Raw genomic sequence first — 27,718 nt, forward strand, 5'->3', positions numbered from 1 at the left:
CCGTCCATCTTAAAGCTGTCTTTAGGCCAATGTTAAGATCACAAAACATCCAATCTGGATTCACTTGAAACAAACAAATCAAAATTTAAAAAAAAAAGAAAAAGAAAAAAAAAGTGGACTTGGAATCTCTCTACATCTAATGCTTGAAGCTTTGAATGAAATTTGTCAATGATTTTTATTTTTGACCTAAGATCTTCTTTCTATTTGATGATATATATTAGCAAAGAATTATATTTGTACATCTCATTTGTAATTAAAAAAAAAAGAAAAGAAAAAAATTGAAAACAGCAACCAGAAAACTCTATGTACAGAATGTACAACCATGAATGTGACGTTAGGTATTGAAGGTGGAGAGGGGGATAACATCTGATAAAATACAAAGCACGAGAGCTCATATTGAGCCATTATGCATGGACAAAAAAGATGGCAATAAGGTCACTTAAGAAATTAATTACATTAAGAAATTAAATTTCAAATCTTAAATATGATTTAGAGAAGCGATAGCATCTGCTCTTATTCTTTACTCTTTGACTGCTGACATCCGTGTCAAACACTGTGTCAGGCTTTTGTTTTGACAAACTGCAACCTAAATCCTCTGTGTTTAGCTTAAGGATTACAATCAAGAGAATTTAGTTTGCGCGTGTAATCCATAATTTGGATCGGCGCTTACAATTTGCCAACATGACGACTACAATTTATCAAGCAAATGGCAGCGGCCCTACTGTCCTTTACAGGGGACAAAATATTTTACAAAGCAGGAAACACAGCTCTTTGACGCTGCCTTAAATTTTACAATCTTAATAGCAATAGACATTCCTTGAATTTACGTGGCAACATACTGTATCGCTGCTTCGAAACAGAGAACAATATGGATGATGGAAGGTGAGAAAAGGAGTTTGAGGTTACAAATGACAATCCATCTACTGTACACCGAGTCAAATAACATGGTTTCACATATAAAAAAAATCCATTCTTTCACTTCTATTGGCACAGCCCTACTGTATACAAAAAATATTACACGAGGATTGATCAGTTCACATCATTAAACTAAACGAAAAATAAACCAATTCACAAGAAAAAAAATTTTTTAAAAGAAAAAGAAAGTGTACGTATAAAAGTGCTTGATAATGTTGATAAAACAGCACAAAATTGCTATAAAAAGGTAGAAGAACTCTGTGAAGCGGCACCATATTGTTGAGTATTTGCACCTGACAGTTATTCAGTTTAGAGAGGTGGAAGCCGAGGAGGAGAGTTACCCGGCCTGGTCGCTCTCCCTCCTTCACAGCGACCACGCTTACTAACAGTTGTACAGTAATGTCATTGTTCATGATGAAACTAGAAAAAAGTAGCTCATCACAGACAGACTTTGATCTTAAGTTTTTTCTTTTGAATGACAGAAAACATCATCTCCCATGTGGCTAGCTTCACTTTCTGTTTGTGCAGATCCAGACAGTGAGCCTGAGTGTAGCAAGGCTGAGATTAGAAGAGCACCAGTACAAACTTGTGTAATAGCTGTAAAAACGCAGAAAAGAGTATAAGCTCTATTTTGCAGTCAAACGTCGGTCAACCGAACGGCATACAACATTATTTTATTTTTTTTTCGTTAAATGTAAAAACGTCAAACAAAAGTTCATCCAGCAACAGGTTAAAGCGCTCCGTATTGTCTAAAAATGCATTGCCACATGGGCTATGATGTTTCATATCATCTTGGAGCACCATGGTATTGTAACCATATTACAGTAGTACCTTTATTACCTTCAGTTGTGTATAGAAACTGTAAACAAAGAGGTATATGTGATCTGGTGTTTTGGATTCTCAGAGACACAGCTCTCTTGACACTGAAGGAAACATCCCTGTGAGGCTCAGTAGCTGGAAGCATGGCTGCACTGCAGGTGGGAGTCTCGCAGTACGCTCACACAGCAGAAACATTTCACATATCTTGAAAAAAAATATCCTACTTCCTGTCTTTCTGATGTTTCCCAATGTATTCCTATCCCTCTCTCTTACAAGACTTATTTAGCACTCTTCTGTCTTCGTGTCTTGAGAAGAAAGCATAGTCTCAAGTATAGCTTGCACAAACAAATAAACGATACTTGATAACACTGCAGCGGCCCTACTGTAAAATGATATATAAAATTAAATAGAATAAGAATTGCAATTCAAATACAAGAAATAATGTGAAATCTATGTTTCGCTTACAAATTATACCAGAGTATAATTTGAGGATCAAGGCTCTTGTTTCTAGTCACAACATACAGTTGTGGTTCCTAAATTATGAGGTGCCGTAAGGGACATTATTACTGAAATGCTCTCACACACACTACTAAAATTTTATCTCTCACACACACTACTGAAACGCTCTAACACACGCTACTGAAATGTACTCACACACGCTACTGAAATGCAGTCACACACACTACTTAAAACCAAGGCGTTTCAGCTGGATAGGGCAGTGTTGGCAAATCCTTAGTAAGGAAAGTCGCTATTAACTGTCCTAAAAGTCGCTAGAAGTTGCTAAATAATGTCACCGCCTAATTTGCATAATTGGTCATGCTTATGTAATTGTAACCTACGTTGTAGGAGAGAGAAATAACATCATGGAAGAGACATAGAGTGAGTAAAAAAAACACCCTAAATGCATTTAGAATATATTTAGAACTACAAATTAAATTCTTTGAGTAATTATTGTTTTTTTAATGTCACAATTCTAACCCTCCTCCTTTATCCGGGCTTGGTACCGGCAAAAGTGACCCAAAAAAGGCACTCTGGCGGAGTTACACACACACACACTGTGTGTGTTTAAGTAGTTTTAAACCTTGTGATTTACAAAAAGTAAAAGAAGAACTGACTGTGTCAAAGTCAGGGTGGGAGCAGCGGCTTTGCTCATGCGTGATTCATTTGCAGTTTGGATGCGTAGGGATCAGCATCTCTTGCTCTGACAGCAGCTGGGGGCGACAGCTGCGTGAGGACGATCCGCTGCCTGTGAGCGCTTTGGCATGGGCGAAGTGCCCACGGCAGCACCTGCTGCTTGTTGAGAGTAAGAGAGATATGTGCTTTCACGTCAAAAAGTGGTCATAGGTCTTCCTAATAACAAAAGCAAAAGTCGCCAGATTTGTCGCTAGTCGTTTTTTAGAGAAAAAAAGTCGCTAAGGGGGTCTGAAAACTCGCTAAATATAGCGACAAAGTTGCTAAGTTGGCAACACTGAAACACCTTCCTGTTCAGCTGAAATGCCTCGGTTTTCAGTAGTGTGTTTGAGAGCGTTTCAGTAATAATGCCCCTTACGGCACTTCATACTAAATGGTTCTGAGCTAATTTTCTGACTGCTCAGTCACAGGCAAAGTAATCTTTGAGTGGTGCAAACAGGTGGCGGATAACTGGGACGCTCCATGATCTGCCCAGCAGCCTCTGCCTCGCCAGTCGGCTCATGTTGGATACGTCTGTATAGTGGACTGGAAAACCAAAGACCCTGATGCGAGCAACCATCCACACCACACGTGCAACCAGCGAGCAGACAGGGGAAGACAAAGGAAGAACATCTTGAAATTCTGACCTCTGAAAAAAGCCTACACAGTAGTTGAAATCATTATGTTTACATACCTCTCCATCTCAGTGCACCACAGTATGTCTTCCTTCTCATTCATGTAGACTGGGAAGTGCTGGTCCTTGCCCTGCTTGATGGAATTAGACCTGGTAGTGATAGTCCTCACCTTGCCAAACTGGAGGACAATTTAAAAAAAATTAGTTTATGCCATTTTTATGTCCTTGCTGTGTAACAAACTTACAAAACCTGAGACACCTTTTCTAAAATGTTCAGCTTATCGTGATCAGATGATTTGGTAAACATGAGGTTACCGTGTGAAGACCTGTCCCTGGATCTTGTTCCCAGAGTTTTGAGTCTTCAGCTTTGTATTTTTGATCTTTATTTCATGATTCTGTATTGGTTTTAGTCCTCTGTTATGAGTTTTTTGTGTTCTGGTTTCTTGGTTTTAGGCTGGTTTAAGAATCCCTGGTTATTCCCGCCTCTCGTTTCCTTTTCTGGCCCAGTATTGTTTCCATGTTTGTTTACCGCCCTCATGGTTGTGTCTTCTTTCGTTAAAGTTTTGTTTCCTAGTTTTTTGGACATGGAGTACTTTGTTCTTTGTTGAAGTTTAAGGTCTGCAATAAAGTTGTCTTTTAGTTTAAACTTAGTTTCTGAGTCATGTCAAGGCTGATTTTTTTTTTTTTTGGATGAATTGAATTTGAAACTATTACATCTAGCTGCCACATGGAGCCACCAGTATGCAGAGTTTTACACTCCTGAATCAAATGAACTGTATTACGAAATCCGAACATGTCACACAGTGGAACTTGCATTTATCTTTTATATTGTCTTATTCTGATTCTAGTGTTAATTTGTGAGTGTAGTTTTTATTTGCATGATTTTATTCTGGTTGTATTGCATGTTTTTTTCTGTATACTTTATACTTTATTAATCCTCTGTAAGAAAATTACTCTCTGCATTTAACCCATTCACTCAGTGAAGCAGTGGGCAGCCAATCCAGCGCCCGGGGAGCAGTGTGTAGGGACGGTACCTTGCTCAGGGGTAACTCGGGGTAGCCGTTCGGTGGATTTGAACTCTCGACCTTCCGATCATGTTTTAATCCACTGTGGACTGGCTGGGCATGGGACAAATAAGCTGATAGTGGTCACCTCCTGAGGCATGGGTGTGTCCAAAGGCGGCCTATCAGCTGTTTAAAGGACCTATTAAAAGGAAGCTAGCTGAGCACTGGAAGGAGAGAGGCCCCAGATATGGAGAGGAACGCATGAGGGCCAGCTGATAAAGTGGGACCCGCTGCCTGATCATGGGAGTGCGACACCTCATCTGGAGACAGTCTGGTCAGCGTGATGTGGCGACCCAGTCCCAACAGCAGGAATGGCGACAGTAGGAGACAACGTGTGTGATTGACAGCAGGGCAGAGGTATACCTCTGGCTGCATTTGTGAGTAGTGTCTCCACCGTTGTGCAGCCGTGTTGGGAGACGGTCGCCATGGCTATAAGCCAGGCCAGCTTCCGGGACGATGGTTCTGGCCCCTGTTTGTTTACTTACAGGGCGATGATGCAAGGGGAGCCGTGGTGGCATCGAGCAACGGACTCCAGTGAAGAATTCGAGCTGGGCAGGGATGTGATGGGACGAGAGGGGGATAGAAGGCTTCTCCTCGTCTTCCTGGGACGAGGCTGGCATGGACCCCGCTCTGGAAGAGGGATTTCTGCCCTGCTTGTGAACACCTAACAAACATTCGTCCTTGGCTGTGGGACAGTTACATTGTGTGACGGGGTGGGATTTTAGAGCACATAGAACATTGCGTTTTATAAGGTTTTTTTGATATTGGGTTTGTTTATTCCTGGGAATTTTAGTACCTTGACAACATTTTATTGCTTATGGCTTTTAGGATTGTTTGTCATTCTTGCTCCCTGGCCTGGAATAAACCCTTTCTGATCAGGCCTGCTTCATCTTTGTGCCCTGGGTTTCTGACTCGCTTGCTCCCCCCTTGTATGTAAAGAACCATCCTCTAGTATGACATTCTGGCACACCAGCTTTAGTGTCTACAAACACACACCATCAACTCTGATATTCTACTGTATTTAAATTGAATGAATCAGATTCATCACAGAGATTACAGCTGCCAGACTGAGTTTTTGTGTGCACCGGTGAGCGAACATGATGTGTATTGAAAGACAAGCTGCAAGTACCTTGGCCGTTCTGCCATGTTCTAAACAGTCCTGGAGTTCCAGCCTATCAGTGCACATGGCAGTCAAAGGCCTGAAAGAGAGAATGAACAATTTAAACTTTAACACGTTATTTAAATCTAACATGCATTTCATTTTTTTCCTGTTCTCTATATACACTTACAATAGTGGATGCTCACATTAAACTTGGACTAAGTTTCAAACAATTACATAACAGGTCAGGGTATGGTGACACGGTTGTCAGCACCGTCACCTCAAAGCAAGAAGGATGTGGGTTTGAGTTCACCAGCTGGCCGCCACGGACCTTTCTAGATGGACACGGGCTGTGGGAGGAACTGGCGATTCTAAATTGTTAATAGGTGTGAATGGTTGTCCATGTCTCCGTGTTAGGATGGATGGAATGAGTGCATGTGCAAATAACCCTGGTGAGTTCAAATCTTTGTGGACAAAACGTAACAGTCAAAAACAGTCAATTTTCTCATTACTAGGTGTGCAATAAAGCTCATGCTACATTCCTCTGATTACTCTACCTTTTTCCTAAGCCCTCCCCTACAACCTTGCATTTAATGCCACATTGCTACGAACTCTGAGTAACTGTCTTGAGCAAAGTCTACAGAAATGCAGACTTGTGAAACTATGGATAATGTCTAGCAGAGAGCTCTTCATGCATTTCATAATGTCACAGTGGAATAGCCTAAGTCTCTGAGTCTGTAAATGTAGACATTGGGATTGAGCCAAGGGAGGAACTGGGGCCCAGAAAAAGATATCAAATTATTATTTTGAACTGTGAATCATGCAAAGCTACACTAATAGAGTCCAAGAATAAAAATATGGAGCTGGAGGTAGTAAAAGGTCCCATTTACAAATGTGAAAGTAGGGCATAATAGACTGAATTGGATCTGCTATACTACAAGTCTCTACTTCATCGGCCTTTATCTGCAATTTTAAACAAGAAAAAAAATCTCTGCCGGAAGTATGAAATTACTTCTAATCTAGCCACTGAAATCAGTTTCAGTCCATGCCAGAATGGCACTTCATTTTGATTCAATGATTTTGGAGATAATCTAATCAAATTTGCTGTTCCATGCTTTGAATGCAGTATTATAATGTTTCGTCAGAGAGAAAACAGAAGATAATCTGCCAGGACAAGAATAGTTTTCTTTAAAAAAAAAGAAAAAAGAAGCCAAATCAATTGGGTATGTATGACTCACTATCACTACCTTATATAGTCATAGTAAAAAAGACAGTATGATCCTTAAAATTCAGTTTTCCCATAAATAAACTAAAAATAAAAATAATCTGGTCTTTAGCAGGTCTTAAAATATGATACATAAAACCTCAAAGGGCCTACAAAACATGACATACCACACTGTGTGACTATCTATTTAACAAGCAAAAATCAGAAGCAGTGCGTGAGAAACTAAGGCCACACTTCTTCTTCCACACTGCTTCAACAGGAATTAAGAGAATAAGTAGCAGCCAGGTGCTGCTAATCAAGTTCACTCGATTCATTGATCATCAGCAAGCAAGCGCCTCTAAAAAACAAAAGGTTTAGGCAGTTTGTTCATCAGAAACATTCACATGTGTGTTAACACAATGCCAAAGAGCAAAAACATCAGCAATTATTTTCAAAAATCAACTGCTGCTGCCCACTCTGAGAAGCTATTTCCAAATAGTCTGAGGTCTCTCATTCTGCAGTGAGAAATATTATTCACGATCAGAAAACATTCACGACAGCTGCCAATCTCAGCAGTGGCCGGCCATGCAATGCTCAGAGAAATTACAAAAAAATAAGAGCTACGTCTCAGCCTCAACAGGCCTCAATTAGAATGAACAAATGTGGCTTACTTGGAAGGGTTGTCAGGAGACATCCTCTTCTCTCTAAAAAGAATATGGCAGCATGGCTTAGATTTGCAAAGATGCATCTGAGCAAACCACAAGACTTCTGGAACAATGTCCTTTGGACAGATGAGACCAAAGTGGGCATGTGTGGCTATAATGCATAAAACCAAATACAGCACATCAGCACAAACACCTCATACTAACTGTCAGCACGGTGGTGGAGGGGTGATGGTTTGGGTTTGTTTTGCAGCCACAGGACCTTGGCATGTTGAAGTCATTGAGTCTTTGTATACCAAAGATTTCTAAAGCAAAATATGAGGCCATCTGTTTGACAACTGAAGCTTGCCAAAATGATGTCATGCAACACGATAATAATCCCAAGCACAGCAGCAAATCTAAAACAGAATAACTAAAAAAGGAAATAGCTGAAATGCTATACCACATAAATTTACCATATAAATGCCTCAATGAACTGGAGGAAGTTCCTCCACAGCAACATGAGAGACGGATAAAGTCATGCAGAAAACAAAAAACTTTAAATTATGGCACCTAAAAGTTATAATGAATCACAGGGTGTGATTAGTTTTTCACACACTACTTTTTCTTTTTGGCTTACTTTTCTAAAAACAAATAACAACATAGTGTAACATGTCCTGTGTTGTTGTTTATTTTTAGTTTGTTTTTGCATTATTTTAAGATTTGATAAGGACTAAAGAATTTAGGTTGTACTTTGTTGTAACGTGACCGTATAATGTATAATTTTACATATGCAGTCCCTTTATAGTGTTACTTTTTTGTTAAATACTACTTCTTCTCTCACCATTCATACACCAACCTGTTCATGCCAGGAAGGTTACCCCAGAAGTAACGGGCACGGTGGGCAGCTGACACTTCCTTGGCATCGATCATCACTGGGTTACACTGAAAACAGAGACGAAGAAGAACAAGCACCAATCAGGAAGCAACAAAGGTAAAAAGCTTGTGATCGCATACAGAATAATAAAAGTGTAATCACACAACAACAACAACTTTATTATATAGCACAATGTTAATATAACAGAAAAGAGTCAAATTAAACTTCCAAATTGTCAGTTTCCTCAGTGGACAGTCATTTAAAAAAAGAGAGTATTTTATTCTAACAGCTAATGAGGGCTTCACCTAACAGATAACCAGAAACACTATCTAGGAGTAGATTGCAGCGCATTAAAGATGGTATATTAAACTGTTGAATGAAGATCAAGAGGTCAGAGCTCCATTCTCATAATTTTTGCCTAAAGATAATGAATTATTGCCACAAGGGGGCATTCAAAACCCAACAATACCCACTTCACCAACGGCACATCATACATCTACCGCCTACAGCAGGTAGAGATTATAGGTATCAGTAAAGAAATTAACCTCTAAAAAGCGAGATATGTCCCTCTTGTCACTGACACCCATAGCAACCACATTTTCAAAGAGCCAGAAGAAAGGCCTGTCTTCCCCCTGCTTCGGCCGAGCCTCATGGAGCAGTCGGTAAAACTCAAAGAACAGGCGTCCGGTGCCCTCTGTGAGACAGAAAGACGTATTAAACAAGATGCTGAAGCAAAGCAAAAGACATAAACTCCTTATATTCTAGTGATTTATTTAGGCCAGTGACTTTATATAAGAATTAATTTCCCAACCTATACATTAGCAAAGCAAAAGAGCAGTGGACTCATTTAAACTTACCATAAAGACCCTTCCTTGCAGGATTGACTATTGAGAGGTCATTGCATGGGCTTCCACCTATAACTAGATCAAAAGGACCCCACTCGTTTATCTGTACAGAGAAAAGAGTCAGAGTCAGGATTAGGGTTATGAACTGAACCAGCAATGTACTCCTAGTGAGTAGTAAATACTAATAAAACAAGCTATACGGATGCTAGAGTTTGAATGTTTTATAATGTCTTTATTGTCTTCTAGTCTCCACTGTTGACTTTTAATATGACAAGGTAAAGTGTCAAAGAAAAGCATGGTCTCACTGTCGGTCATTTGTACATCTGGTGAACAACCATACTGTTAAGCCTTAAAAATATAGGCTTAACATTTTCTGTTTAGAAGAGTCTGCATTTAATTTCTGGTTTTCCACAATAGAAAATGATATCCAATGCTACTTAGTACAAGCGAGTAATGATATATTTGTAATCAGACATAGCCATCTGCAAGTTTGGTGTCTCTTTTTAGTAACTTATTGAATATATGCCTTTTAAACACTAAAAATAATATATGTGTGTTAAAACAGTTCCTATATTTGTTATGACCAGTCTTAGTAACTGCTGCAGGTCTGGGATCTGTGTGGCAATATGTCCAAAACCCGAGTGGATACATTTCAGTTTCTATGACTTTAGATTCACCTTTAATGCATTTGTATTATTATAACTTGGAATAAACAAAAAAACCTGCCTTATGCAGCGCATGTATGTGCGTGAAAGCATGAGGAGGACCTAGATTAGGTCACCAGGTAATGTCACAAAATAGATAGAAATTTTTCCTTTGATTAAAGTGGTCTGAAATACTTTTTGCATGGGACATTATTGGAAAAATGTAAATCATAAAACAAAGCAAAAATGCACACTCAGACACAACAGGAAGATAAACTCACATGTTTGCGCGTGATGTTCCGCACGTCTCCAACGTACATGATGCGACCCTCATGCCGGACGATACCCACAGTGATGGAGTCTTCACACACTTCAGAAGCTACGTAGCGACCCACTTGGATGCCAAGTTCTTTGAGCACCAGCAGTCCTGGGCAGGGTGTAGTTAAAGATTTTTAAAAAAGAAAAGGAGGCAGTCTAAAAAAATCTGTCCACTTAAATGATCTGATCTGAAGAACTGGAGCTATCCCTGATAAATAAATCCTATGATGACTAACACAAAAAATGAACATTCAGTTCAATTCTTCCCAATAGCAGTAACGCTAGTTACTATAGTTATAGTATAGCTAGTATAGCTAGTATAGCTAGTTATATATGGCATGAAATTTCTCATGTGCAGTGACTGATACATGGCAACGTTCCGACTAATAAAGGAAGAAAGTAAATCCATCTAATTTTTGATAACACAAACTGGGGAAAATTGTCTAACCTGTGGCTATGCCATCAAATAGTGACAGGACACGAATGGGCTTCCTCTTCTCCGCCATGACTGGGGGGTAAAGCTTTGGTGGATCCTGAAATTATTGGCAGAGGGGGCAACAGTGAGACACAAAGGAGACAGACTCCTCAGTCAGATGGTGATTGAGATTTATGGCCTAAAGGTCAATTACTTACAAAATCTTGATCGTGATTATTTGCAAAGAAGAGCTGGAGACGGCTGGGCCAATCGCTACGACGCTCCAGCAGACCAAACACGCCCTTCTGACCGCACATGTAGCAGTTCCATGGGTCTTCTTTGATGGCAGCGTGAGCGGCTCCTTGACCAACAAGAAGGTCCACGCACTCCACACAGAAGCACCTGCACCAAGGATAAGGACATTTACTTCTAAAATGATAACTAACCCTACCTATTAAAAGCAGTCACAGTGTTAAGTACAGCAAGCGCCTAAGTGACTAAATGTGGTAGACTGCATATTTTCCATTTTCCATTAGAAGACCAAAATAAACTATTAACTGTTTAAAATGGTCTTGATCTGAGAATAAAAATGCAGGAAATGTAACGTGCAAGTGAAAAAACTTCTGCATGTTTGATGGGGTTCACCAAGGTTGTCTAAAAGGTCCCAAAGTTCATAGGATAATTCTATTTGAATTCTTATACGGGTGTTTGCAAGTTTATGTACGAGTTTATATACTGTTCATTTAGCCTTTAACCTTCTGTTAGTTTGAGCCAGCCCACCGTCTGGTGATGTCATACAGTTAGTAAGGTGGGCAGTTTTAGTGTTGGATGAGCAGTGTTGGTCAGGTGGGGGTGCACTGTTTCCTGTGGGATATGATGTGTGCGTGAATGGTAAGTGAGTATTAACTTGTGTTGCATGTTGCTTTATTTGTGTTGATACTGTGATATATTTACCATTTAGGAGCTAATGTAGTTAATAGTTGGAGCGGTATAGGCCATGCACACAATGCGTGAGTTCACCCTCATTTCACATGCTAATTGATGTCAGTTACTTCATCCTGGTTTGGCTTTAGTTTGCCACATGTACGATCCTCAATATGTTTCTAACGTAATTCCTGTGTTACCAGAGCTTCCCTGTATGGTATATGTGGTAATCGTGATTCTTTAATTTATAATAGGGAGTTTATAGTGGACAATTTGTTAAGAGTACCGCTAAAATGCGGATCGTAGTTCGACTGGAAGTACCATGTTCCTACTTCCACTTCGCAATAAAAGCATTACGGCGGATTATAATGGAGAAGCCTTTATTTTCTACAACTACCGGAAGTAATTCCTCTGTATTGACGTTAACTTAACCTCGCAGTAATGCTATTTAGTTGGCATAGTGTAAGCAGTAGAAGTGTACTACATTGCTCTTCTCATTTAAAGGATAGATTTATGCAGAGATAAACCTTTTTGTGTTTAGCATTACTGCCTTACAGTACTGTGCTCTTTTCTTTAAGTATGGTTATGTTAACTATATTGTATTATGCATATATCTGGATATGTCACTTATCTCTTCACCTTATTTATCACTTATTTGTATTATGTACTTCTTTTGTAGAAAACCACACACGTGTGATTACAGCCACAGGAATTGAGCTGTGAAGGAAATAAACTTCCTCAAACCAAACCTTAAGCTTTTTTTCCATGCTCTGGGAGAAATGGCCTTAAGTGGTGTTCTGGCTGACACACCAGGGTGACCGTAGTGCTAAGGAGTGAATCAGTGCCATAACCGTGTCTATCCCTGATACCTCCACTACACAGGTTATTTGCATTTTTAGGAAAAACCTTTAAAAAAAACTCAACAAATAAGTCTGTTAAGTCTTTCGTTAGTGCCAGTAGGACTGTAAAGAGAAATGTTTGGTCTAGCAGTAATGGTTTAACTAGAAGAGGAACGGGAAGTTGTGACTGAAAGAGCCCCCCACACACAGAAGACAGAGTGGTACAATGCCTCTGTTGAAAATTTGATTGCCAGGGTAATTATTAGCCAACAGCAAAGCCAGATGCATCTGGCATAGTTTATTACCAGATTAGAAAGGAATACAGAGGATGGTCCATAAAAGATGAAATATCTAGTGAGCAGCAGTTCTCTGGGTAAAAATGCCTTGTTGATATCAGAGGTCAAAGGAGAACAGCCAGACTGCTTCACGCTAATAGGAAAATAACCCAAACCAACTGTTACTCAAATAACCACTTGTTACAACCAAGGTATGCCGAAGAGCATCTTTCAACATGCGACACTTAAAACCTTGAAGGTTAATGGGCTGGAGTGGTAGAAGACCATACCGCGTGCCACTTCTGTCAGCTAAGGAAACTGACGCTCACCAAAATGGGAAAGTAGATGACTGGAGAACTGTTGCCTGGTCTGATGAGTCTCATTTCTTCTGCTACGTTCAGATGGTAAGGTCAGAATTTGGTCTTAACACTACAGCCAATTTGAGTACTATTGCTGACCTCATCCACCCCTTTATGATCCCCTTTATGATCCCCTTTATATCAAGGTACATCTTCTGATATACCTTGATATAAAGCACAAATAATCTCAAAATTGCGTCTTCAGCATAGGGCTGTTCGATATAACGATATATATCGGATGGCGATATAAAAACATCTATCGTTTCATTTTATGCTATCGTTTGTTTCGTGGTGTCGTAAAATAAACTGTTTACGGCAATATTTTTTCATCGTTTTGATGGTCACTGTAGTGGCTATATTAATTTCTTAAAGTTCTCTCTTTCTCTTATATTTAATATAACCACACTACGGACGGACAAGCGCCTGTTTTTATGCATTGTCGTTAGCAACAACGACGGTAAAACCATCGCGTGTCCGCTAGTTTATTTTCTACATAAACCTTTCACAATAAAGCTCAAGATCCTGTTGAGACTTTTCAAAATAAACTGAATCACGTGAAAGAGTATGCAGAGTATTTAAGGATGAGAAGCAAAAACGGCCCGTCAGGTGCTAAAAAATAAACCTTAGACTCAAACATTAGAACAGGCTTTTCCCCGCAGCACGCCGTGTAATAAATACTCACAAAGAAAACGGCGGCCGTTACAACTTATGTCTAAAAATGTAGCGTTTCATGCATCGGTTAAAACACTCGACTCCAGGTACACGACGCCCAGCTGGAAACACTTCACGCAAGTCGAGCTGCGCGAGATTCACAGAATTTACAGAAAATGTTAAATTTTTGTGATTTATATCGTTATCGGACGATAGATGTCTTATATCGGGATATGAGATTTTGGTCATATCGCACAGCCCTACTTCAGCATCTTCACTGTACTCACATGGCCTCCAAAGTCACCAACTATCAGTGTGTGTTTTATGACAGACAAATGTTGCCCTGGAGTCACCTGCTGTAATAAGAACAACCACAAAGGTGGTTTGAATACTTCATCAAGTAGGCAAGATACAATTCCAAATATTTACAGGCTGAGATCAAAAAGAAAATCAACCAATGAGTACCAAGGACTCGTATGAGGGGGTTTGCTGACCATAATGATCGTAGGAGAATATCTGTGTCCTTTAAATAAAATTATGCAATATGACCATGACCGACATGTCTCTCCTCTCTAAATCAGTTTATCAGTCATAGGTCAAGAAAAGGTGCACAGTTTCATTATCACTCTTTGTTTTATATTTAAAAGGTCTAGATTAAAAGGTTTTGAATGGGGTTTGTGGGTTTTGAGAAGCAGCAAGTTATCATCAACAATGTCATCCAAATGTCAAACGCCACCATCCAAAAATAGCATTGTTTGTGATCAGTCCAGCATGCCTCTGACAAAGCTCAATCTGTTCTCAATGGTATTTTTCTAAACTTCAATCTAACTGTGTGAGAACACCAGTCTGTTTCTTTATGTTTAACAATGCTCTATTCAACAGAAATACAGTGCAACCACACTTTATAAAATATTTGCTATCAGCAAGTTCTCCACTGGACTGCCACGATGTTGCCTTACATCACTGCTACGAGATTAGTGACCCATCACAAAGCCTTTATTGTGCATCCAATATGAGCAGTGAACGCACAATCCTGCTATCTGTGCTGGAAAAACAACTGTAAATTTAGAGGCAAGTACATATTAACCACTGTCCTATTCAAAAATAAAAAATATTGCTGTTATTTGCTACACAGCTTCACAATATTCTTCATTAAGCAATAATTTTATGAGCATTTTTTATGACAAAGAGATTTGAGAACACGTCGATTGGCTGAATATCCTGTAATAAATGTGTGAAGAAAGCATTTGAGAAGTTTGCAAAGATTGCAAGTTTTTTTAAAGACCCTTTCATACTCTACTAACAGTAGATTTAGGTTATGGAAGGTCAGTTATTTTTAGTTTCTTGTTCTTAGCTCACAGGAGTGCCACTTGGTGTGGTCTTCTGCTGCTGTAGTCTTCTAATGCTTCAAGGTTTGACGTGTTGCAAATTTAGAGATGCTCTTCTACATACCTCGGTTGTAATGAGCAGTTATTTCAGTTACTGTTGCCTTCCTGTCAACTTTGCACCAAGAAAATCCCTCATAGCTATGGTTTTAAAAATCCAACTGTTGTCTCAACCACTTAGCATATCAAAACTATAAAAAAGGCTGTGCTCAGGTCAGGTAATGTGTAGCTGTATATGTAGACTAAATCTAGTTCTACCAGACTCCATGCACATCCATGTAATTGCAACACAGGCTCTCATGGTAGAAACCTTACCGACAACAATTGTTGTTCCCACACATGAGCACCTCTCGTCCCCCGCAGCAGATAGTGCAGTATGACTGGTAGCCATCGTCGTCGTATTGATAAGCACATTCTAGGAAGCAGTTCTGCAAAAAATATCCAAAATATACTTTTGAAATTTGCTGTGACTTTTAATAACACCCTAGTTGAGTCCAAGTCCAAACCTTTATCGCAGCTTACCTTGCAACTCTGACACATTCCTCCAGCAAAAAGAGGGTGCTCAAGGCTAACATTCAGACTTCCACAGGAGATACAGATGTCTGCAGTAAGAGAAACACCATGTTAGTATTTAACAGGCAGAGCTCTGAGAGGAGTGAGCACCCAGAACTCACACCTCTGTGAAACAATTTGAATATCTATGAGATACAGTTGTGGTCAGAAGTTTCCATACGCTCATCATGGGACATGAAGGGTAATTTGTACTTTTAATGATTTCCTGTTATTTTTCCAGGGTGGGATGATTGTACAGCATACATGTTTGCACAAGTTTGAATTTATTTTGGATTTTCTCTTATCTAAACAAGGTCAAAAGTATACACACACTCACTTAAATCTTTGAATAACTGGTGCTGAAGGTTCTGCAATGTCTTTTAACTTGACAAGGCCTGTTAGCTTCTCATTAGTGATCATGACTGGTAGTTTCTCTTTGCCAGCATTAAAGAGGATAGGCAACAACACCAAGAAGCATGTTTAGAGTAGTAAAGGTGAGTGTTTCAACCTAGAAACACTTCGCTGTCCAGCTGTCAGGTAATTGTCAAGCATGGTGGTAGCATCACCCAATCCTTTAACTTCACCTCAAATCAACAACTGGTTGAAACTTTGATATAATTGGATGTCCCAGCAGGGCAACGATCCCAAATACACATCAAAACTGATTTTAAAATGAATAAAGCAGGCTAAAATTAAGCTTCTGGAATGGCCTTTCCCAGGCTTCAACCTGAACCTTATTGAAAATGTGTGTACTATGTTTATAAGATGGGTCCGTGCCAGAAAACCAACAAATTTAAATTAATTCTGTCAATAAAACCTAGAAGATCAGTCAGATATACAGCCATAATTATTCCAGAAACTTGCAGATGGCTCAGAAGGGTTGAGCTGCAACTTACTAAGAGAGACTGAATGAAATGTTAGTGGGGTTGTATGTATATGTTTGATCCCCAAATTATTATTCATGACCATAAGTGTGTGTAAACATTGACTACAACTGTAGGTCTAGATCTAGTTAGTTTAGCTAGCAGGTTATGAGAAAACAAACAAAGCTGCTAATAAGGTAAATGAAATTACAGAAAACCCATTTCCTCATTTTTACTCATTGTTATCTTGTGAACACAGATGCATGCATTTCATTGGCTTTGCCCGTCAACAACAGGTACAAATAAGAGGCGTGTCGGTGCCTCCTGAGAGGCCCTTCGGTGTTGCTACAAGCAAGAGCACACAGAGAATGTTTCACTTACCCTCTAAGCTGCGGCACTTTTGTCTCACTTCATAAACAAGTCGCTCTGACACAGAGAAATGAAGGGTAAAGGAATCTGTGTTAGTTCCTTCATTTTTTTAGAAGTAAATTCAGAAAAATATAGGAAAAAATAAATTAAACTAAAATTTAAGATGGTATCACGCAAATAAAACTTCTTCGCCAAACATGTCAGAAACCACTTAAAGTATCAGTCATCATGATAATCCCTGACAGTGCAAATGCTTTCATGATATATAAAGAAATAATGTAATTAACAGACCTTTTGATGGGTCAGTCAAAATACACATTTGGTTATGTTATTGTTGGAGTTTCCTCTGTTTTCTTGTATTACTGTAGGATCTTTATTTTACATTATAAAGCACCTTACGGCAACTGTTGTTGTGATTTGACACTATACAAATAAAACTGAATTGAATTACACTTCTTTTCTTCTTTTGTCATTTGGAAGAGACAATAGATGGAGGATGAGTAATACTTGTAATAAAGACAGGGCACTGTCTTTCTAGATAGCATCTACTTATTGTCTTTAGAGCAACCTGAATCTTTTCGCCTTCTCACGTCACTCGCTAATGGATCTCTTGTCCATACCTTACCTCCCAGACCACTATAGTGATGTAAAACACCGCCGCAACCTCCCCAAGGAGCTGGACACAGAGTTCATGACTCCAATATAACCCAATAAATGAGGCGCCTTACCTCGTGTTCTCTCATCAATGATGTCCTTGACCTTAGGTTTCTCTGCTGTGCTTTTGCGAGGCTTTTTGGCTGGAGGAGGTGTATAGGCTGCTGCTTCTGGCTCTACCCATATTTCAGGATAAACTTCTTTGTATGGGTTACGCTCCTCTGGGGTGCACAACAGAAGCAACAATTGATATTGCAGCAAATGTTACGGATGCTTTTAATTACCAAGTGTATAGAATACATCTGCTATGCCATTATATATAGCAATTTTTAACTCTTCCAGATGGGTCATAAATAGGGTTAAAATAATGATGTCATCTTACCTTCTGGTGGCTCCAAGCCTTTGGGTCCAGTGGGCTGAAATCCTGTCATAGCCCACTCAATCATCTGCTTGTTTAACATTTCCACGGATTTTGAGGTCTCTGTCTCATCACTGTCAGGGCAGGCCATGAAGGCTTTTCCTGCCCGGCTGCTAGCCACCTACAAACACATTCAAAACGTTTTTCACCAAAAATGTATTTTTATTCTATGATATTTACAGTAAAGATCCTTTAGTCCCATTCAGTTTAATACTATGCCTAAAATGGGTGGATAATTTGAGAGGGCTCTGCCTGTGGGGCGTCTTGGATAATTTTGCTCTTGAATTTCTTATTGAGAACACTTATTTTGAAATTACTTCTTCTTTTGCATTTGGCTCTCCAAATTATGGTAATTGCAGGAACAATTTTCATAAAGCTTCTTAAACACCCTCTTCCTGAAATGCTCACAAAACACTGGGGAACATGGAGTAAAGTTACTTCTTATTCTATATCTGCAAAAAGACACACACATTTTTGAATGAAACAAACAAGACGTGCCATGTTAATATTCATGGCCTTTCAAAAGAACCATTGCAGCTGCTTTAATCCTGCTTCAAGTCTTTATGCTATGCCAAGCTAAGTGTCAGTAGGCTTTGGTTTAATACCACGACAGATATTCAAATCTTTACATGAAAGATTGAAAACATGTTATAAATGTTTTATAATGTTTTAAATTTGCTCTCATGCTCACCTGTAAGACTTCGTAGATGGCTTTCCTGTACATGGGCTGCTTGTTGTAAGTTGGTTGGTGAAAGGCATTGTTAAAGGAACTTAAAGGCAATAGTTTCTCTACACAAACCTGTGAAAATACACATAAAAATAAATTATTATTTACACCGCATGTTTAAAGGAATCGTGTTGAGGTAAAAGAACTTTCCGGACATTGAGTTTTCTGTTTATATTCTAAAGGATCATCTGGCTGAGTAAATAAAACCAATAAGCTCATTATAAAGTCTGTGGCTGTCACTATAAACAGACGTCTGTTTTGCTTGAAGAAGAAAAAAAAATGACCTAACAGCAATATTAATGTTGGCTCTAAAGACTCACCACTGAGAATTTTCCATCTCCAAACCACATGACCCATCTGGTTCCCTCAGCAGCTCTGCTACGTCCCGTCATCCACCAGGATACGATGCGGCCTGGCCACCAAGAGAATCCTCGGAGCTTCCCCCAAACCAGCTCGCCGATGCCAAAACCACGACCGTCCTGCAGCCAAAATAAAAGACAAATCATCCCCTCTGCTATGACTTGTGGGCAGAGTTGTGAAACCTTTTTTCAACAGCCTGTCTAGGGATATTTTTTACTTTTTGGATGGTTAGATCGCTTAGATAAAAAAGTTTATATGAAAATGGTGACCATAGCAACATCACAAATCACCTTTTTTTTTCTGAGAAAGCTAAACTCACTTTCCCATAAAATATCTTAACAATGCCAGGGATTTTTATGTGGGAAAAAACTATGAAAAAAGTACGGCTTATGAAAATAGGTTGAATATTTGGCGAATTAAGTAATTGATTTACACATATCTACTCTAAATAACCGTTAAATTAGTGCATATTTAAAAACCTGTCATTTATTTGAATGCTTCGTTTGCCCTTTAAAGATTGCAGATGTCACAATCAGAATTCTTAACAATCCCAGAGGAAATTATGTAAATATCTGAAATGAATACATTCCCAGAACGTGACCGGCTACCTTGCATGATAAAGATGAACCCTCACCGTCAACTGAATCCTTTATCCAGTACAGACTAGCTTACAACCAGACACGAGTCAGTGGGAAACCCAAAATGATCTTACCTCATACTCAGACTCAGTGTCTGGAGACTTGGGGGATGTCTTGTCTTCTCCTTCGATGGCGACAGGCTCAGGGGTCGTGGCCACAGTGGGGGAAGCTGGGTCAGTAGGCTGTTGCTGCTGTTGCTGCTGCTGAGGTGGCTGCTGATGTTGCAGTTGTTGCTGTTGCTGTGGCAGCACCAGCGGTGATTGCTGTTGATACTGAGGCTGTGACTGAGACTTAGTGTGCGGCTGCGGCTGCAGCTGCTGCTGCGGCTGCTGCTGCTGCTTTGAAGGCTGTGGGTGTTTGATTATTGAGACCTCTTCATTCCGGGTCTCTGTTTCATTATCCTCGTGATCCTTCATCGCGTTCATTGCTGACATCTGTTTGGCCTTTTTCTCTGCCTGAAACAAAGCCAAGTGATAACAGGGATGAGGACATGATGTTGCAGTCACTGAGTTTAAGTAAGTTTAAGCTAGATATCAAGATATCAGGAATTTACACTATTAGAGGATTTAAAAAAATATAATTTACAAAAAATATGTATAAATGTGACCAAATCAGACTTATGTATATTAATACAAACAGCTGAAGAATAACTGTGAAAAAAGAAGAAAAAGAAGCCACTTGTGATGAAGCTAACCAGTAAGAGCACAAAGCTGCACTTTCTGGATTGGCCATTTGAGGCTGGCTCCAATAGCAACTCAATAACCATACTCTCCCATGTTAAAACATGGTTTTGGTATTTATAGAAGAATTACCGCCCTCACACCAGCTGTGCAGGATCTGATTTGTTAACACCTCAGTTTTAAATATTATTAAGCCTTAAAATTAGGGACGTGGCCAGTGCGACTCACAGGTGGCCGGAGCTGTAACAGCTAGCTATGTTCCAGACTTCATCTGCATCTCTCATTTTGTGTCTTTTCATGCAACTGTGTAGGGGTGGGCGGTATAAACGGTATACGGTAGAAACGATATAAATTTGGCCAACGGTAGAGATTTTTACTATACCGCTCTACCGCGATAGCGCATGTTGATGGTGTCATCAACAAGCTGCGCCTGTTTTGGTGGAAAGCATTGCAGTGGCTGCAAACAACATCATCTGCAAATTATGCCGGGCGACAGTAATAGCAAAGAGACAAAGCACTTCTGGAATATGAGGAAAGCCAAAAACTGCGCTTCCTCCACTTCCCTACCATTGATTCATTAATGCCGAATTCTCTCGCAGCTGCTCTATTCCCATGTTGTTGCAGTATATTAATGACTAACCTCATATTGTGGATGGACTATCTCAGTTGTTCTCCTGACTGAAGTTTGGTCCGTTTATAGTATCCTGCTATGGAATTGCATTTGTCCCTAACCACCAGAAACCCTCACGTTAACTTTTATCGAGTGGAAAAAGGTTAGCGTTCATCCTTCAGCTTCACTGTGCTAATGTTATGCTAACGTAGCTGTTTTGCTAGCGATCACGTAGGACATCATTATATACCAGCTAGTCCAACATCAGTAACCCTACACACGTCACTGCTTAGTTTTCTGTCTTCATTTATGTTGGAAGTGATAGCAGAGCTGTACGTTTTAATTTCTTCAGATATCTCTCAGTCAGAACATGTCATATCATGTTTAGGTGGAAACTAGCGAGCTAACTTCCTGCTAACTTCTAACTCCTACTCCATTGAATTTAATAAATTCGGTTTTCATGGATGCCTGGATGTTAAACTTAATTGTTACACCTGGTAAAGCAGCAACGCTGATCATTTTATTAAAGATTAAATAATTTAGACAGTTTTTAACTCTCAGTGATGCCACAGTGTTCGTTTGACTTTGGGACCTGAAGCAGACGGAGTTTTGGACCCAGATTACTCCGCGAGGCTCCTGACTACGGTAGCCGTAATGCTCTGACAATCCATCAGGCGGTGCGGCTTCATAGCTTACCAAAGTCGTACTAAAACATTTTTTGACAGATTTTTGAGCGCCGTGTACCACATAAAATCTGTTTGAGGTCAGTAAGCACAACCAAAATTCATACATAAGGCACACTGTCGATTTTTGAGAAAATTAAAGGATTTTAAGTGTGCCTTATAGTGTGTAAAATACGGTATACAGAAGAAAAGAATATATGGCAATATATATCGTTACCGCACATGCTTCAAATTATACCATGATATGGATTTTAGGCCATATCGCCCAGCCCTACAACTGTGTGACAAATACTGACTTGCTGTGCAAATAATTGTACCTTTTCAAAAATTCTGTGCACCAGTTTTGGTGAGTGATACTTTGTTTATATGTTACTTGGCGCTAATTAGCAGCCATCTTTTCCAGAATGCTAGCACTAGCTAATAACTTAACTAATACCCCACCAACTTGTCAAGATATGTAATGAAGCACAGGAAACCCAGGTACGTGCAAAAAAATCAGCCAAGCAATGATGAAACATCAAGATTTCAAATATTTGCTGTCTTAACTTCAATTGACTACAATATTTCTCAAAACGCTGTGAAAAATCTAGCTTATTTGAACCAAATCCTCATATAACATACCTCTTGGCTATGAGAGCAGAAACCCCCACGCTTTGCAGCTAAACATGGGTGTGCGACCCTTTAGCCTGATAACACTGTGTGGTTTGTGTTTGATGGACAACCTACTGAAGTGTTAAACTGAAGCTTAATCATTTACCAGCGTCCTTTAAGTGAGTATTTATCAATTTGCAACATTCTTAAACCACAAAAATAGGCACAGTTTGACATTTTCAAGTTAAAAAATTAATTGAAAATAAACAAAGGTAGATAAATGATGTGTCACCTGTGCCTCACTTCTAGGCTGAGCTACTGTAATTCGTTATAATCAGGTTGCTTTAAAAACTCCTTGAAGAGCCTTCAGTTGATCCTGAGCGCTGCAAGGGATGGATCAGGTGACACTGAACCCTTCTTTAGTAATGCTGCAACAGGCTTAGGCTGCTAGGGGGGGCTTCCTGTTGCTCATTCAGTCTGTTTTCACTACCTCTGTTAATACATCACTAAATCACATTTAATCTTTATTAATTATTAAATATTTCTCCCATCATGAATCTTTTGTCCTGTCTTCCTCCCGTCATGCCCAACCGGTCACAGCAGATGGCTGCCCCTCCCTGATCCTGCTTCTGGTAAAGGTTTCCTCATGTTAGAAGAGTGTATTTCCTTCCTACTGTCACAAAGTGCTTGCTTATAGGGGGTGGTGTGATGTTTCTTTTTGTTTTGTTTTTTTTTGTGTGTGTGTGTGTGGGGGGGGGGGGGGGGGGGGGTCTTACTAACCTCAAGGAAATATAGACGCAATATATCAAAGAAGTAAAAAAAAAAGATGTAAAACTGCCAACAAGTTCTATGGACACAGTTTTTTACTCACAAGGGTAACAATTTGTTACGCAGCCCAGTCTTCCATAAATCTGGTCATGCATGAAATGTTTCCCTCAGATATAGATATAGCTGTACAGAGGCTGACGGATTTGAAGCCATTTAGCTATAGAACATAAGAGGTACGCCTCATTTCTGCTGTGTAAATGCAGAATGGTAGCCTTTGCAAACGCGTCTTTATCTCTGCGTGTGAGACCTATTCATCAGCAGCACTGTATACAATAACTCTATAGTGTACAGACCTGCAGTGTATCGTTCACTTAGTTTGTGGTACCTGACACTGAACTGCTAGGTCGATCAGAGAGGACGAGACACAGCCGGGACTTAAGCCTCTCACAGCAAATCCCCAACAGCTGCACTCATTCTGATGTCTCTCTCTCTCTCTCTCTCTCAAACACACACCCAGTAGAACTGTACTGCAAACACGTGCTAACTTTCTTCTTCCTTTCTTTCTTTTCCTTTGTCACACACAGAATATATGCAGTACCATATGTAAACACGTGCTGGTCATACTATAGGCTCCACGTGAGAGCAGTGCTGCACAGCTGTGCTTACTTTTGCTCAAGTGTTTCTCAGGTTCTCATATCTCACTCAGAGGCTCTGTGGGAAGAGGAGAAAAAAAAAGTCAAACAGCAGAGAGGCTGAGAGAGAGTATAGCACAACGCTCCGTCCTCTCCCCCAGTGTGACTAGTAAACAATAGCGCCTTTAAGGGGAGGTAGTGCCGAGCATGGGGAGGGGTGTCGGCGCAGAAGAGTAGAAACATGTGCTCTTCAATCAAGAGGCTCTGCTGTGGTTTATAAATATCTGTACTGTAGTGCGGGATGGATGGTTCAAAGCCCTCGGCCATATGTGTTAGGCCTCTTGGCTCCAGTACAAGAACACTGAAGTTAGTGTTCGAGAGCCCTGCGTGAATGTGCGGTTCCAGTTGGTAAAATGCAAAAACTACCAAATGGCAGTTAAGCTGACATAGTTTGTGGTGGAATAATCTGTGTTGCTATGGGCAAGTGAGGAGGGCAGTCACTGGTGTAGCTGTGACGAAATGAGCTGACTTAAGACTAACTGGAAGGGAGGTTTAATGAATTAACCTGGCACAGTGAGTTTCTTCATATTTGTTGACTGGTAATTGCAGGTATACAGAGTTATCTGTAAAAGCCAATGAAGCACCTTTTTCCTGCATTCTTTTTTGTGTTTTTAGGACTCGGCTGTCTCCATGACTCCTTCTCCTCGGAGCCAATGAGAAAGTGACGCTGAAAATGCCAGTGGGGGGAGGAGAGAAAGTACAGTGGCTATAAGAACCAGATATTTGTCTTGCCCCCTTTTGGGGGCCTCACAGTGTGTGTGCAGCTCCACCAGCAAGACAGGCCCTCAGAGTCTAAAGGGGAAAATACGAAAGGAGGTAGCAGAGACACAATGCGGTCTTTATCACTTACACACGCCTGCCCGTCACTGACAGCTTAGAAATACCAGATACCAGAAATACCATATATCCGCTGTCACGCCGTGCTGAACAACAATACCAAAAATGACAGCAGACATACTGTAGTTGTTAAAACACTGCAAAATAAATGTGCTGAAAACAACTACACAATCCCCCTCCCCCCGCCCTCCAAAAAACTATGTTAAATGTTAAAAAGTATCATGCAAGACTAAGCTTCCAGTGATCGTGGACTTTGTTATGAGCAGAGAGAAAACAGAAGCTCTGCAGGCCCCTGGCAGACTGTGGAGACATGTTGGGCGCACAATAAGGGATAATCGGACTTAGAGGCTGTGCTGCATGATACCCTGAGGGCTCAAGGGGTGACAGAGTGCACTGCAACAGAGGAAGAAAAAAAAGAGAAGTGATATTGGTCTCTGGGGTGTGCAGATGATACTTTACTATCAAATCTGGCAGCACTTGTTAACAAAAAGGTCACTTTTACTGCATAGCTGCAGTCAGCAACTGTCTATTATATGGTTGTTAACTTTACAAGTTATAGACGTCTCAGTATTTACGGGTCAAAGACTTAAAAGTGCAGTTGCTGAGATGAAACAGCACTGTGCATGTTAAAATAATATGATCCAGCTACAAAGAGAAAATCAAATCTGATAACAGAGAAAAGCGTGTTAAAACTTCAAGAAAAAATGCCATTTAGTCAAAACAATCAGGTATCCTAAACAGATGAAATACACTGTCACAAAAATTACACTGAGCCTTTGAAACAACACAAAAGAGTGTGACCTTTGAATGCAGTAGTCTGTCATGCGCAACAGGCAGGGGAGGCACAGCGGGGACTCATTTGTGTGACTGTGTGATGGATAATGCAGTGAGATGTCTTTTCAGTGCAAAGACCTAAGCTTATCTGCTGAGCAGAACTGCAGCAAAATAATAAAAACTAAAGCCACAACAGGTGTAGTTAACTCCAAATGGAGAATAATCTGATCCTAAGCTTTGAAAAAGCTTTTAGCGTGGAAATACTTTGCAAAAATGCACAAATGTCAGGTTCAGTGGCTACTGCTTTCATTAGGCTGATTTTAGCACTGATCCCTACAACATGAATGTCCTTGGAAGAGGGGGGGCGGGGGGTCACATCGCCCAAAAAATACATTTTAAAAAAGGCCATCTGTTTCTCATTGTATTACATCCTTTTAAGAGATAATTAGGAATTTTACAGAGCTACCCATGAATACATAAATCAAGTTCTCCATTAATCCACAACTGGAGTTGTTAACAAAAAAACCCCAACAAGGCTTTAAAGCCACCTAAAATATTTCTAAGTGATTGAGTTTTTACAGTAATCTATGTTAGGAGTCAAACAGAACAAAGTGCACAAAGATAGGAAGCAAAGGGCTTTGAGGCCTACACAACAACTTCACTTTACCCCTTTTCTAGGTGCATGTTATGTAAGGTGAAGGATACCGGCACTGAGGAAATAAAAAACAAACATTTTTTTTAAAAGTTAAATATACTTCACCTCTAAAAACAATGCTAGTCTAACATTTCTAGCTGCTGCTCTGAAGCAGGAAATAGTTTGAGCAAGTATTCAACCCACGGGAAAAAGTTTTTTTCATGGCAAGCAACTTTTTCCCAAACACGGCTAAAGCTCCCTGCTCCCTCTTCCTTTTTAAAGAGACGTTTCCCTTTAAGCCGTGCAGAGCAGATGGTCCACAACAATTCTCGTGGAAATACCTGAAGTCAGCATATTCCCCTCGCTGTAAGCAGGCTAATCAGACATGCACACTATCCCCCTGTGTTATCAAACAAACAATGCAGTGCACATACCCATACACGCCAGCGTGCAACCCTCATAATCCAGTGTGGGGCTGAAGTTTTTTTTTCCACCCCCACTCTTGGCGTAGGAGAGATCGCTTAAAAAAAGAAAGCATGAACATTTCTTTGTCTGGGAATTCAGGGTCAGGTGATTGCCGACAGGAACGCTGGTTGGCTAGAGAGGACTTGCAAAATTTTGGCAAGGAGCCAAGAGGCTCTCTTGCAAGCAGGGTTGGAAATTTGCTGCAAACCTCATCTTCACCCTCATATCCATAGCACAGAGTTCATTTCCATAGCTGGGGGAGGGGTCCTTGGAAGAATGGAGCAGGGAAAAGGAGAGGGAGAGACCGAGAAGTCCACTGTAACACAGGGCAAATGAAACAAACAGAGATCCTGAAGAAAGTGCAAGGCAGCTTTTCAACACCATATGGCCCCTGTTGCAGCAGAATGCAACAGCAAAGATCTTTGTAGCAAGAGCAGAACCAAAATTACGGGATATGAATCATATCAAGAAAGGGCTTTTATGTCAAAACAAATCACCCTTTTATGCAAATGAGTTCAAAGCTTGCAAAAAGCCAGATAAGAAAAGGATGGGGAAGGGGGGGAGCAGGTACATTCAAAATTTGCATCTTGTAAATCCCCGTAAATCCCTGTCTTGTACAGCTACTTCTTCAAGAGTATCCACCTCTGTTTGGAAAAAGTGAACTACCCACTTTGTATTTTATGACATTTCACTCGTAGGACTAATTTGGCAATATTTTCTCTCTGGAGACACTTTTACGGTCCCGAGGAGAGCAGAGGGAGAAGCGAGCAGCAGAAGAAATGGAAGACTCCCCATTATGTAACAGATGAAGGTACGTGCCATCACATTACTATGAGGATTAAGTAAGCAATGTGGAGAATTTTACAATGATGAAGGATGATCTATCATCATTCACAGATGATAAATGTTCTAAAAAGAAAAATCAAGGCTAAAATATTTGCCAGAAGATAAAAGAGCAAGCTGTGTGATTGTTCTGAGTGTAGTAAATGGATATAAAATATTGTTTGAAATCTGTTAACAGGTAGCACAGAGGTCTTCATAAAACCTGCGTAAAAATCCCCTCCTTTATTTGGAAGTGGCCACTGGTTCTGGCAAAAATAAGAAAAAAAGGAAGGCCAACTGTACCACAATGCAACATCATCCAACAGTAAAATTAGACAAGTGGAAATTCCTGGTTTGCAAATGCTGTTTGATTCAGCGAGAGTACTATCAGGGACCATAAAAACAGATCATATTTCTCCTATTTTAGCTTCTCTTTATTGGCTTCCTTCTAAATCCAGGAATGAATGCGAAATCCTTATTCTGACTCACAAAGTCATGAATCA

At 40.1% G+C, this 27,718-nt stretch overlaps 1 protein-coding gene across 4 annotated transcripts in view; it reads right to left on the minus strand.

The window, feature by feature from the left end:
* Positions 1 to 3,292: 3,292 nt before the first annotated feature.
* Positions 3,293 to 27,718, minus strand: part of dnmt3ab (DNA (cytosine-5-)-methyltransferase 3 alpha b) — a 46,803-nt gene continuing 22,377 nt past the window's right edge. For 2 of the 4 annotated variants that reach the window (XM_063496982.1, XM_063496980.1), the window contains 17 exons: positions 19,734 to 20,114; positions 18,982 to 19,140; positions 18,626 to 18,733; positions 17,899 to 18,055; positions 17,591 to 17,737; positions 16,875 to 16,919; positions 15,601 to 15,680; positions 15,394 to 15,506; positions 10,864 to 11,047; positions 10,679 to 10,763; positions 10,194 to 10,339; positions 9,281 to 9,371; positions 8,969 to 9,117; positions 8,406 to 8,491; positions 5,732 to 5,801; positions 3,599 to 3,717; positions 3,293 to 3,467 (listed from right to left, as the gene is read on the minus strand). In XM_063496982.1, coding sequence (XP_063353052.1) covers positions 3,326 to 3,467; positions 3,599 to 3,717; positions 5,732 to 5,801; positions 8,406 to 8,491; positions 8,969 to 9,117; positions 9,281 to 9,371; positions 10,194 to 10,339; positions 10,679 to 10,763; positions 10,864 to 11,047; positions 15,394 to 15,506; positions 15,601 to 15,680; positions 16,875 to 16,919; positions 17,591 to 17,737; positions 17,899 to 18,055; positions 18,626 to 18,733; positions 18,982 to 19,140; positions 19,734 to 20,114 — 2,262 coding nt within the window. In that variant the 3' untranslated portion in view covers positions 3,293 to 3,325. Of the gene's footprint in view, positions 3,468 to 3,598; positions 3,718 to 5,731; positions 5,802 to 8,390; positions 8,492 to 8,968; positions 9,118 to 9,280; positions 9,372 to 10,193; positions 10,340 to 10,678; positions 10,764 to 10,863; positions 11,048 to 15,393; positions 15,507 to 15,600; positions 15,681 to 16,874; positions 16,920 to 17,590; positions 17,738 to 17,898; positions 18,056 to 18,625; positions 18,734 to 18,981; positions 19,141 to 19,733; positions 20,115 to 27,718 lie in introns of all 4 variants that reach the window. The other 2 variants (XM_063496981.1, XM_063496979.1) reach the window with 1 other exon arrangement.

Source organism: Pelmatolapia mariae, linkage group LG16_19 (genome assembly GCF_036321145.2).
Source record: "Pelmatolapia mariae isolate MD_Pm_ZW linkage group LG16_19, Pm_UMD_F_2, whole genome shotgun sequence".
NCBI lineage: Eukaryota > Metazoa > Chordata > Actinopteri > Cichliformes > Cichlidae > Pelmatolapia > Pelmatolapia mariae.